This window comes from Heliconius melpomene, chromosome 16 (genome assembly GCF_056956725.1).
Source record: "Heliconius melpomene rosina isolate 202511_hmr_F chromosome 16, ASM5695672v1, whole genome shotgun sequence".
Classification (NCBI taxonomy): domain Eukaryota; kingdom Metazoa; phylum Arthropoda; class Insecta; order Lepidoptera; family Nymphalidae; genus Heliconius; species Heliconius melpomene.
The window spans coordinates 10,134,614-10,148,396 of record NC_140404.1 but is presented as its reverse complement, the minus strand read 5'-3'; the positions used below and the strand labels follow the sequence as shown (position 1 = coordinate 10,148,396).

At 30.7% G+C, this 13,783-nt stretch overlaps 3 protein-coding genes across 7 annotated transcripts; all 3 read left to right on the top strand.

Annotated features, from left to right (window-relative positions):
• The first annotated feature begins 315 nt into the window (after positions 1-315).
• On the top strand, positions 316-4,485 carry LOC146531006 (uncharacterized). 5 transcript variants are annotated; one of them, XM_085199819.1, is made up of 4 exons: positions 361-446; positions 694-768; positions 1,783-1,972; positions 2,520-4,485. In XM_085199819.1, exons 3-4 carry the CDS (start codon positions 1,786-1,788, stop codon positions 3,386-3,388), a joined length of 1,056 nt encoding a protein of 351 aa, XP_085055945.1. In that variant the 5' UTR covers positions 361-446; positions 694-768; positions 1,783-1,785; the 3' UTR covers positions 3,389-4,485. The 5 variants fall into 5 exon arrangements, with proteins under 5 accessions (XP_085055942.1, XP_085055944.1, XP_085055946.1 ...); XM_085199817.1 differs by having other exon boundaries at positions 1,764-1,972; XM_085199816.1 differs by lacking the exon at positions 694-768 and having other exon boundaries at positions 316-446; positions 1,764-1,972.
• A 4,488-nt stretch (positions 4,486-8,973) lies between these two features.
• Positions 8,974-10,079, top strand: LOC146531005 (uncharacterized). The gene is made up of 3 exons (XM_085199839.1): positions 8,974-9,109; positions 9,365-9,436; positions 9,589-10,079. The coding sequence occupies exons 1-3, from the start codon at positions 9,019-9,021 to the stop codon at positions 9,777-9,779; spliced, it is 354 nt and encodes a 117-aa protein (XP_085055965.1). The 5' UTR covers positions 8,974-9,018; the 3' UTR covers positions 9,780-10,079.
• A 1,545-nt stretch (positions 10,080-11,624) lies between these two features.
• Positions 11,625-12,671, top strand: LOC146531004 (uncharacterized). Its single transcript, XM_085199840.1, has 3 exons — positions 11,625-11,750; positions 12,007-12,078; positions 12,289-12,671. The coding sequence occupies exons 1-3, from the start codon at positions 11,660-11,662 to the stop codon at positions 12,471-12,473; spliced, it is 348 nt and encodes a 115-aa protein (XP_085055966.1). The 5' UTR covers positions 11,625-11,659; the 3' UTR covers positions 12,474-12,671.
• Positions 12,672-13,783: the final 1,112 nt, after the last annotated feature.

Sequence of the window (13,783 nt, the reverse complement as noted above, 5' to 3'; positions counted from 1 at the left end):
AAAGAATTTTGAAATAAATAAATGTTGCTTAATTTTGAAAATCATTTATTGTAACATTATCAATGTAGAGGCAAAGCGCGGAATTGAGTCCTGCTACTCAATACGCATTGTCCATAACTCGGCGGAAAGTGGGAAATGAAATGAATACTAGGTTCCCTCTGCCTACTCTGATGAGTGCAGTGTGAGCTGTGTATGTGTGTGTAATTTGATTTCAATAATTATAATAGTTAAATGACTTTATTGTATTTTATTAAGCAATATATTAAGGTAAGCGTACTTAATCATATTTTACATTATAAAATTTGAACGCAGCCGTAAAGTTTTTTTTTAAAGCGTGTAGCCTGTGACCGTTGTTTGCAACTGTCAATTTGTGCGCCAATTTTACTTTTATTAGTTTTATTTGAGCAAGTTTTAATAGTTGTTTTCAAACACAATTTTTGAACCAGGTTTGTATTTACTGATTATAATTATTATATTACTTTCATAATGTTCGTAATATTAATATATTTAAGATGCAATCACAAAATTGTCTTTAAATAATATAGCAGTCGAGATCTTGGTTTTAAGCATCTTATATGTTTATGTTGGATTAGATATTTGAATATAACACATTAGTTTGAAGTCAGAAATATAAATGGTTTAAATTTAATTAATACTGATTCATTACTATTCTAAAAGTTATCGTAAGTTTAGATTCAACTTCAGTCATGATGATTTTATGAAAAGCACTAGATGTCGTTCACTACAGCACTATAAAACATCGTGCAGGTCAGTTTTAAGAATTATTTTGATAAGCTTTATTAAGCTTTTGAGCTATTTTAACATTGAGCTATTCATCTTCATTCAAAGTTTAGTGCATTTATTCAGTACCCACTAACACCTTATTCATCATTGTCGCTAATATGCAGTTCACCTAAATATTTTAATTATTAACTTTTCACAAAACTACTTCAAATAAAATTAGCTTTAAATATTTCTGTCTCTTAATGCTTTCCTAACTTTAAAAAATATAGTATTATATTAATGCATTTTATTCATATATACTATTGTTTAGTATAGATCATTTAAACCATTTAAATATTCACATGATTATAATAAAAATCACTTAATACCAAGGTATTTTAACATAAATTATATTTTTTTATTTTATTCTGAATTGAATATAACTAAAATAGTGACTTGGTGGCGATGGATAGTACATGGTAAGGTTGTTGGTTCAATCCTTACAGAATTAATTATCCTTGTTCTGATCTGAAAATGTGTGACATATGTGTATAAGTTCTGTCACTTAAGATGCGACGTCTCAAAAATTAAGTGACACCACTTAATTTTTAAGGTTTACGAAGTATGTTTTTTATACTAGGTTCCCTCTGTCTACCCCTGCTATATGAAATTTATTTAAAAACATTAGTTATGATTCTGTTACCTGATGTTTTTAAAAAAATACTTTTATCATATAGATTAATAAGAAGTTATAATATTTTAACTACAACATAAAAAAAAAATCTAGAATATTTTGTACTTTTTTTTCTACTTGTATTCTTTATATAGTAGAAAGGCAGAGAGAAGAGGAAGTGGGTTTGATTACCACCCGAGGAAATTAATCATTTTACTATAAGTGGAGTTGAATTTCACCACATGTATTAAAATTGAGTTCTGCAGCGTGGAATAAAGTTTCTTAATACTAGATTCCATCTGCCTACCTTTCTATACAACATAACAAAAATAATAATTGAAATATTTGTTTATTATTTTTCAATTAGATATAATAGATATACATAGGTAATGGAGTCACCAGAAGCGCCGCGGCGTACCCGCGCAGCTTTGGCCGAAATACCCGCGCGTCTGGACAGGCTGCGTGTGACGCCATTACATCCACGTACGACGAATACGAGGGAAGTGTCGCCATCTCTCCCGCCAGGGTATTTGAGTCCGGCGCCATCACCTGATGAATTCTTGATACAGCAAAGAGGTTTCTTGTTATTATTATTTCTATTTTTTGTTATACCACTTAAGGAAAAGAAATATTATTACTTAAAACATGTATTTTTTTGTATGGAAACCGTCCAAGTAGCGAGTTCAATATTTTTAAAGTGAATATAAGGCAAATGGGAACTGATTCTTTTTATAATTTTAAATCGCAATCGTGATGTAAAATTATAAAAAGAAAGTAAATATACGATGATTGTGGGTTCGATCCCCATTGCCTCATTCCTTCATTTTATTTAAATCGTCATAATCTTTCAATTACGCGTATACAAAGCATAGCATTGATTACGACCATGCACTCAACATGTATTGTTAAAATCGAAGGAAAATGAAAAACTGTTAAAAATGAAATAGGATATACAAGAAGTAACCAATTGTGTTTTTGGATATTTTACACAAACTTTATATAATTAATACAAAGTATACTTGTAATAAGTAAAGTATATAGTATGAAATAATCATAAGAAACCACAGTGAAAGGACTAATAATGTAAATGTGATATGAAATGCTACATACACTTTTATTTCAGGTCGCAAGCGTCTCCCAGTGACATGGTCGCCGGACATCGACCTAAAGCGATCAACCTTCCAATCAACTGTACGCACTCCCCCAAAAAACACACCCGGTAGAAATTCTCCCCCCAAATTGGGTGTAACATTACGTTCTACACCCCGAAAACGCCTTTTACTAGGAGAAGTTGAACGGATACCGCTAACTCCCGAAAAAATCGACTTCAGCGACTTAAGTACGCCGCAAAAATTCAAAATTAATACCCCAATCAAAGGCACGCCACCTATAAAAAGGGCGCGGCTGGATAGAACTTTCGATGGCGAATTCGCGGGTCCTTTAGACTCTGCCCTAAAAGGTCTTAGTCCTACGCAACTTATCCATATGATAAAACGTATTACTAACAAACACCCCGAAGTAGAGAAGGAGATACGTCAAGATATGCCAACTCCAGATTTAACGCCGTTAGAGGAAAAATTGAATTATTTGAAATCTAATATTTTCAAAAGTTTACCGACTTCTCGTTTGACGTCCAAAACGGATTCACCAGCTTATTCTCGAGTTTCAACACATTTGATGGCTTTCAAAAAGTGTTTGATTGATCAAGGAAAGGTACTTGTTGAATCCCAGCATTGGGAGTCTGTTATAAAATATGTTCTGCTATCATGGTCTTATGTTAAAGCCACACCTGTATGGGACAATCAGCCTCACAATGCTCATAGGAAACAGTGTTTTAAAGCGCTAAACAATTTTTGTATAATGGCTCTGAAAAAGGGGGCATTTGACAAAGATTTCATAATCGATGTCGAGGATAAGCTCCAAAGCATGGAATCCGATAGTGATGAAATACTGTCTTCTGTCAAATATGTGCAAGGGTTAATGCAACATTAGTGTTTTTTTTAAATAATATCTAATTTTGTGTTGGTAGTTCTAATTATCACTTATATTTCGGTCGACATGGCATTTGGCGGTAAAAGTGACGGTTGCAATTTCTATTCGGGTGGTTTTTTTTTTTCTTTTCTGGTAACAAGACAACACAATGTGTTGAATTCTGTCTCTCAACATGCTATGTCTCAAGAGGTATGAACAGTTGGGAATAGTGTTTTAATACTATGTATCCTTTGCCTACCCTACAATTTTGCGGGATACAGCGTGAAGTTATAAAACACCATTTATTTAAATTTTTAATGTAGCGATTTTTTTTATTATGCCAATTATTATTGAAATGTTCTAGTTATTTAAGTCTTATGTACAATATTTTTTTCTCTAAAATGTACATATTTTAAATTTTAATTAATTCATTTGTTGTGATGCATTTGTTAAGATTAATTATGTATTAAGTCACTGTAATTTTGAGCACTTAAACTAAATAAAATGCGTTGTTTATTTATTTTAAGATGTTAGAATTTTTTAAGGTCAATCCCAGTGTTAATAATTTTAAAAAACATGTCAAATCAGTGAAATCCCCCATTTTCGTAACTAAAAAAAATCCAAATGTAAAATTTGTAACTTTATAATATTATTATAGATATAACTATAACATTATTAATTTACATATTTTTTTAAATTGTAATTTCTAAGTTGAATGCCAAATATGCCTTCTGCCTAACTACATGTAATATAATTAATATATTTTACCTTTTCATTAAGTTAAGTAATTTTGTTCAATGATTTTTAAACGGTTTTGATATACATGGTGTTTTTAATTAGAGTAATTTAAAAAAATATATTTTTCTCTTTAATTGGCTTCACAAAAATAGTGATTTTATATAATCTTCTTGTTTTCGGTATTTTTAATTATGTAGTAATTTTTTTTTAAATTGACTTGATTTTTTTATATGTGGCCTTATAATGTAATTAAATATAAGTGAAATTGTGCCTTACTCTTAATTCCTTCAATTGTAAAGGATGTTGACAAATATCCAATGATATCCCAGTTTCGTGTTTAGTTATAAGCAACTATTTTGAATAAATTATTTTTTAAATATTATCGTTTTTTTTTTCTATGTAAAACCTGTAACTGATATAATAAAATAAATATTTTCTTAATTGTAAAAATTGACATATAGAAATTTCGATAGTAATTTATGCAATTTAATTTTTAATTTAATTAAATTTTCGACGCCAGAGCAAAGAAATGAAAATATGAAATATTTTTTCTCGATCAGTGATCGAACCCACAACCTGTCATGTTTACAGTCAAACGTGTGTGCCCTTGCGCCACTACTGTCCTCAGAATGTAAGTAGTTTTCTAAAATACATATTTATTGTGTCTATATTCTTATTGTTACTATATTCACGGAACGTTTTATAAGAATAACAGGAAAGTTATTGCAATCAATGATTTGTTTATTTCTATAGCTTCTTTATGTTTCGAAATTATTTTGAAGTTCTTATTTAATTATTCAGGTTTTTTAGAAACAGAATAGTCTGGTTCCCAATCCAAAAATTTTACTAACGAAAGATTTGCCCCGAAAAATTAAAAAAACAATATAACAACACAAAGTGTTATGAAAAGTAATTTTTAATATGATTGTACCACAAACAACTAAGCACACAAAAATAATTAATATATTTTATTATAAAATGAATATAATTACCAATTGTAACATGTACCTACCTTATGTAAAGTATTTTTGCGAATAATTAACGACAATTAAGAATTTAACCACAGTTAAAGAAGCCAAAGAGTAGCAAAATAATTAATTAATTACACTATTTACTAATTTTAATGTATAAAAAGAGTAGCAAATCAATTATTTTTATCATCTGAGTTTCATTCTGATATGAATTTTCTTAATAATTCATGTTACATAAATAAAATAGATTTGAATCTGTCTGAAATTTGTACAATGTCGGGTGAACGCATTGAACAATACAAGATCAAAGAAAAGGAAATTGGAAAAAGATAACATAAAAATATAGTCCTGGTAATACTCGTCTCTACCAAGTTTTAATAAGCGGGCGAAACCGCGAGCGGGCCGTTAGTATTTTTAAACAAGCAATTTAAGTTAAAAATAAAAAAATAATATACTATGTAAAGTTTATTATAAAAGCTTTATTGTTTTCGAGGCAAAGCAAAGAAAATGTTGACTTCTTATGAAAGCCCAATAAAAATCCCATCCCCATCTAATTACTTAATGATGTAAATAACAAAACAATTAATTAATTGATTGTGATTTAATAATTATCATTTGTTTAGTATAAAAGCTCTAGTAAGTAATCTAAATATATTAGTTGTGTTTGATACGTGAGTTGATAAGATCTTCGCGACACTATATAAAATGAATTTTAATTTATCGGAAATTTGTACCATGTTGGGTGATCGAATTGAACAGTATAATAGTTCCAACCGAAAACGTAAAGTTAGCAGAGGTAAGTGAATGAATATTTTATTATATAATGAGTTCGTTTCCTAATAGGAAGAATGAGTTATTTTCATTAATACATTCCTCGCTCTTATTAAAACAAAGTCCGAGGTTAAGCTCTACCAATCTAAATATGCTCTACCTCTCCAAATTCAACATCTAATGTCCCGCATTCGGATGAAAAGTGGAAAACGAACAAAATTTTCAATTCAACTTATCTTTTCGTCATTTAGTATTAGATACATCAACAGTTTAAATGTATAAAATTCATAATATTACCTACATAATTTATTAATAATCTTATATGATTTTGTTTACAGAGAGAGTTGTGCATGCCAAGATCGCTAGGCTGAGGTCAGAGAAGGAATACAAGGAATTTTTTAGTGGAAAATGTAAGTCTATTATTTTTTTTATTTCTACACTTAATTTCTATTTTGAAAAAGAAAAAAAAAGGGAAATAAGGGTAAAAAAGAATCTAATCTTAGATTCCCATTTTACCTAAATATACTTATTATGCCTAAAAAGGCAAGGTTTATATATTTTTTTGTTTTATTGCCTAAATATAATAAATGTAGTTTATAATTTCTTTTTGTTAAAGGTATTTCAACATCGACCCCCGTCCGAACTCCGAAGTTATTAAAGAAGCAACAATCTCCTGCCAGTTTCTCACCTGCCACTAAAACTATACAAGAAACTCCCAAACGAAGAGTGTTACGTGTTCATAGAAAAATTATATCAAACGCAAGACGATTGACCTTTGACAGTGAAGAATTTGATGATAATATCTGAATATCTAACGTTAAGGGTACAATATAGTATAGAGTTAGTGGAGTGTCCACAATCTAGTATACCAGTCTCCAAATCATCGAAAGACTTTCTTCTTACATTTCTTCTTTCTTACTTCTTTATCTTTTCTTTACGATGCAGTGATAAAACAAACATCAATCAAAGCGCAATCTAGTCGTCATATAATTATGTATCTAGACCTAAATATATAATAATAACATATGTTAGCAAATAGAAATTAAAATGTAGTTTGTAGTATTTACTATGTTAATAATTTAATTTAAAATAATTGTTATAGTGTAAAAGATTTTTTTTAAATTTATTAAATATAATTATGTTGTTAATAATGTCGATGTTTTATTTCTTATTTTAATGTCTAAAAATAAAAATTGGATAATCCAGAACATAGTAGATAACAGGCGCTTTAAAAAATTAAACACTTTCTTGGTTGTTTCTAATACACTGTATCCCGCATAAATCAGGATAGGCAGAGGGAACCTAGTGTTAAGCCAGTCCGTTCCCCACTTTGTGCCGAATTGTAGAGGCATTTCGTGTTGAGTGGCAGCACTCAACACCGCGCTTTGCCTCGACACCAGAGCGAAGAAATGGAAATGCGCCACGAAGGCCTATAGGCCAGTGGCGTTGGCTATAGCCAAACGTATTATTTTTAAATGACGGATTCTTGTTACAGACTACTTTGTAGAAATACAAAGCACAGCTAAGAATGAATTATATCATTCGTTTATAGGTAGTATTATATTCTTTTTCATAAATAATTTGCCGCATATCTAATAGTATATATTAGATTAAAATATTGCAGTGGCGTAGCTAGGGTATTTGCTGCCGGTGCGGCTTAGGGGACTTGATGCCCTTTAAAAATGGTCTAAGGTCTAAAAAAAAACACCAAAGTGTCTTCTACTCTCACGTAGATCAAGTGTCACACACTAAAATATGACATTGGCTACCTTTAAAAAGAAAAATCGTCGACTTGATGCCCCTTTCCTTTTGATGCCCGGTGCGCCTTAGAGGACTTGATGCCCTTTAAAATGGTCTAAGGTCTAAAAAACAAAGTGTCTTCTACGTCAGACACTAAAATGTGACATTGGCTACCTTTAAAAAAATAATCGTCGACTTTGATGCCCCTTTCCTTTTGTTGCCCGGTGCGACCGCACCGCTCGCACCTCCCTAGCTACGCGACTGAAATATTGAGTAAATATTATTTAAAAAAACATTTGGAATAATTTTTCCACAAAAATTTACAACATCTCTTACAATTTAGTGTATGGTCAATTAAAAAAATGTTCCCATTTTTTTTCATAAAATTTAATTAATAGCCTTAAAAAGGCTCCGCACCTCGAAACGAAAAAACGGAACCCTTATAAGATCACTTTGCTGTCCGTTCGTCCGTTCGTCTGTCAAGACAGCCAAAAGATACAGCCATTTGCCCTCTTTAAGGAACGAGTGAATAGGTACTACCTAGGCAAGCATGCTCCACCTTCGTTCGCATCGTCACTTACCACCAGGTGAGATAGCGGACAAATGCTTGCCTATCAACAAAAAAAAAAAAACAAAAAAAAAGCCATTTATGCCGCAAAATAGCATTGCATTTTGTGTTAAGTGGCGGAACTCAAGGCTTGGCTTTGGCCTTGGTGCCAGAGCGAAGAAATAAAAATAATAATAAATAATAATTCATCTGAGTGGAGATCGAACTCCCAGTTGTCACATTATAGTCACACTCTTGTGCCCCTAAGCCACGATGGTCTCAATATATAAAATAAATGTCTCATTAGAATTATAAATATTTATTCTAAGTTTATTTAAGCGCGGCGTTAAGCCCTGCCACTTAACACACAATATCTCTAGAATTAAGCGAAAAGTAGCGATCGGAGTGTCTTAACACTAAAATATATGATAGGTAGGCACCACGCAAAGTCGCCTAAAATGCGAGGAAAAGAGTTAAGCTAAAAAAATAAAAATCATTTAAAATAACACCGACAGGTTTTTATAAAGTTTGTGAATTCGATTGTCATCTACGAAAGATTTTACCATCAGTTTTCACAAATGAGTGTTTTGTTTGTTGTTTAATTATTGTTTTTTTTAACTTTAGGTTCATATCTAAGAGTTAACTGTAATGGGCTGAAATGATTGAGTGTAGTAAAACACTTTATTTGGACATTTTATGGACATCCAGTAAAACAGACCTGTCATCTAATTACATACTTAATGATGTAAACAACAAAACAATTAATTAATTGATTGTGATTTAATAATTATCATTTGTTTAGTATAAAAGCTCTTGTAAGTAATCTAAATACATCAGTTGAGTTTGATACGTGAGTTAATAAGATCTTCGCGACTCTATATAAAATGAATTTTAATTTATCGGAAATTTGTACCATGTTGGGTGACCGAATTGAACAGTATAATAGTTCCAACCGAAAACGTAAAGTTAGCAGAGGTAAGTGAATTAATATTTTATTATATTGTGAGTTCGTTCTCTAATAGGAAGAATGAGAATTTTCATTCATTCATTCATTTCTCGCTTTTATTAAAACAAAGTCCGAAGTTAAAGAAGAAAAGTGGAAAACGAACAAAAATTTGCAATTAAACTAATCTTTTTGTCATTTAGTGTTAGATACATCAACAGATTAAATGTATAAAATGCATAATATTATCCAAGTAATTTATTAATAATTTTATATTTTGTTTACAGAGAGAGTTATACATGCCAAGATCGCTAAGCTGATGTCAGAGAAGGAATACAAGGACATTTTTAGTAAAAAATGTAAGTCTATTATTAATTTTTTTATTTGTAGCCTTAACTTCCATCTTGACAGAGGAAAAGAAGGGATAGACGCTAGTTTTACCTAAAAACTTATTCGTTTATTTTTTTGTTTTATTAATATACTTAAATATAATAATTTCTTTTTGTTAAAGGTATTTCAACATCGACTCCCATCCAAAGTCCTAAGTTATCAAAGAAGCAACAATCTCCTGCCAGTTTCTCATCTGCCACTAAAACTATACAAGAAACTCCCAAACGAAGAGTGTTACGTGTTCATAGAAAAATTATATCAAACGCCAGACGATTGACCTTTGACAGTGAAGAATTTGATGATAATAACTGAATATCTAACGTTAAGGGCACGTACAAAATAGTATAGAGTTAGTGGAGTGTCCACAATCTAGTATACCAGTCTCCAAATCATCGAAAGACTTTCTTCTTACATTTCTTCTTTCTTACTTCTTTATCTTTTCTTTACGATGCAGTGATAAAACAAACATCAATCAAAGCGCAATCTAGTCGTCATATAATTATGTACCTAGACCTAAATATATAATAATAAGATATGTTAGCAAATAGAAATTAAAATGTAGTTTGTAGTATTTACTATGTTAATAATTTCATTTAAAATAATTGTTATTTTGTAAAAGATGTTTTTTTAATTTATTAAAAATGATTATGTTGTTAATAATGTCGTATTTTAATTTCTAAAAATAAGAACTGGATAATCCAGAACATAGTAGATAACAGGCGCTTTAAATATTTAAACAGTTTCTTGGTTGTTTCTAACACACTGTATCCCGCATACCCTACCCTGCTGTAGGCAGAGGAAACCTAGTGTTAAGCCACTCCGTTCCCCACTCTGTGCCGAGTTCTGTTGTGCGTGTTGAGTGGCAGAACTCATTGCCGCGCTTTGCCTCGACATCAGAGCGAAGAAATAGAAATATAAACATAAATAAATATTTCACTTTCTCGAGTGGGGATCGAACCCACAACCGTCGCGTTACAGTTACACCTTGTGCTACTGCGCCACGACGGCCTATAGACAAACGTATTATTTTTAAATGACAGATTTTTGTTACAAACTACTTTGTAGAAATGCAAAGCACAGCTAAGAATTAATTATATCATTCGTTTGTAGGTAGTATAATATTCTTTTTCATAGATAATTTGCCGCATATCTAATGGTGTATATTAGATTAAAATATTGAGTAAATGTTATAAAAAAATACATCTGGAATAATTTTTCCACAAAAATTACAACATCTCTTACAATTTAGTGTATGGTCAATTAAAAAAATGTTCCCATTTTTTTTCATAAAATTTAATTAATATTTTTAAGGTTCCGCACCTCGAAACGAAAAAACGGAACCCTAATAAGATCACTTTGCTGTCCGTTCGTCCGTTCGTCTGTCAAGACAGTCAAAAGATACAGCCATTTATGCCGCAACATAGCATTGCATTTTGTGTTAAGTGGCGGAACTCAAGGCTTGGCTTTTGCCTTGGCCAGAGCGAAGAAATAAAAATAATAATAAATAATAATTCATCTGAGTGGAGCTCGAACTCACACGCGTCGCATTATAGTCACACTCTTGTGCCACTAAGCCACGGTGGCCTCAATATATAAAATATATGCCTCATTAAAATTATAAATATTTATCCTAAGTTTATTTAAGCGCGGCGTTATGCCCCGCCACTTAACACGCAATATCTCTAGAATTAGGCGGAAAGTAGCGATCGGAGTGTCTTAACACTAAAATATATGATAGGTAGGCACCACGCAAAGTCACGTAAAATGCGAGAAAAAGCGTAAAGCTAAAAAAATAAAAATCATTTAACATAACACAGACAGGTTTTTATAAAGTTTGTAAGTTCGATTGTCATCTACGAAAGATTTATACCATCAGTTTTCACACATGAGAATTTTATTGGCTGTGTTTAATTATTGTTTATTTAGCTTTAGGTTCATATCCAAGAGTTAAATGTAATGAGCTGAAATGATTTAGTGTAGTAACACATTTTATTTTGACATTTTATGGACATCCAGTAAAACTGACCAATCATCTAATTACATACTTAATTATGTAAATAACAAAATAATTAATTAATTGATTGTAATTTAATAATTATCATTTGCTTAATATAAAAGCTCTAGTAAGTTATCTCAATACCACAGTTAAGTTTTCTACGTGAGTTGATTAGGTCTTCTCGATTTTATATAAAATGGTTTTAAATTTGTCTGAAATTTGTACCATGTTGGGTGACAGAATTGAACAGTATAATAGTTCCAATCGAAAACGTAAAGTTAGCAGAGGTAAGTGAATGAATATTTTATTATATTGTGAGTTCGTTCCCTAATAGGAACAATTAGTTATTTTCATTTCCTCCCCCTGGTAACTAACAGTGTAATGTTAAGTTCTACCAGTCCGCCATTCAACATGACTCGGATTCGGGTGAAAAGTGGAGAAAGAACAAAGAAAAATTTCCAATTGACCCAAGCTTTTTGTCATTTTGTATTACATTACTTACCTACATAATTTATTAATAATCTTATATGATTATGTTTACAGAGAGAGTTGTGCATGCCAAGATCGCTAGGCTGAGGTCAGAGAAGGAATACAAGGAAATTTTTAGTGAAAAATGTAAGTCTATTATTTTTTTTATTTGTACACTTAATTTCTATTTTGAAAAAGTAAAAAAAAAAAAGGGATATAAGGGTAAAAAAGATTCTTGGTAGATTTTCATCTTACCTAAATATACTTATTATGCCTAAAAAGGCAAGGTTTATATATTTTTTTTTGTTTAATTGCCTAAATATAATAAATATAATTTATAATTTCTTTTTGTTAAAGGTATTTCAACATCGAGCCCCATCCGAACTCCGAAGTTATCAAAGAAGCAACAATCTCCTGCCAGTTTTTCATCTGCCACTAAAATTATACAAGAAACTCCTAAACGAAGAGTGTTACGTGTTCGTAGAAAAAATATTTCAAACGCAAGACGATTAACCTTCGATATTGAAGATTTTGATATTTAATGTAAAATTGGAATGGCACAGTCGATACTGTCTTAAGATACGTCGGAGCCCTTGAGTACACGTGATTTTGGGCTCCGGTTGAAAACTAAGTAAAAAGTAACCAATTGTTACAGATTGTAGATGTTTACTGAGCCTTATTTTATATCAGGGGCCATGGGCACGTTATGATAAAGGAAATGGGCACAATCAGGCCGCATAGGATAGTTTAAAAAGTTACAATTTTTTTTAATAATAATTTATTTATAATTAGTTTTGTAATATTTATTATGATAATTAGGTAATTTGTTTTTAATTTATAGTAGGTATTTATGCATGATCTTATTTAAGTATAATATTAATTTTTGTTCTTGTTAATAAAAAAAATATGTAATAAAATAGAAAAGTTGTTTAAGATACGAATAATCGTTGTATGCAACTTGCCATGAAATGAATATATGTACACATACGTATGCATATAAATAAATATGATTTCAACTCTAGCGTAGCTCTAGCTAACTAAAATAATAACTAAAATGCTTAAGGTATGACGGGTGTATATTTTACAAAACAATCATTAAACTAATAAACAATATAAATTTACATGAAAATGGTTCAATCGCCACCGACGACAAATAAGAGTATGCGGAAATATAACATAGCAAGCATCTCTATATTTTCTAATCCTTTTCGTTCTGTAAACTGTATGTATTAGGTACACATAAATGTAATGTTTTTATATAGTTTTTTTTATAAATAAATTCTACATACTGCAGTGTAGGTACTGCAAAGGCCAACAAGTGACAGCTAAAATAAAAGTACTTTTTTGCATTCTTGCTAATATAATTAAATCCCGTAAATCCGGTTTGTTTTTTGTGATGAGGACCGCCGAAATAAATTACAAGTAAAGTCCTAAGTAACAATTTAACGCTACAATATTCGTTTATATTAAGTTTTAAAAGTTGTATATTTCATTTTTTTTTGTAAAGTGATAGTTAATTATTTAATAATATAGTTTTTGAATATAAATATATATATAATGATATTAAAAAAACAGTTACTTTACCAGTCAATAAAATATTTATTTATAAACGATTTGTTTTATTTTCACGCATACTTCCTATTTAACCAGCTAGAGGCTAGAGCGCACTTTTTTTTTTTTTTTTTTTTTTTTTTTTTTTTTTTTTTTTTTTTTATGGAAAAAGGACAAGGCAAACGAGCGTTCGGGTCACCTGATGATGATCACCGCCGCCCACGACCCCGTGCAGCACCAGAGGAGCTACAGGTGCGTTGCCGGCCTTTGAGGTGGAGATAGACGCGCTTTTTGAAGGTAC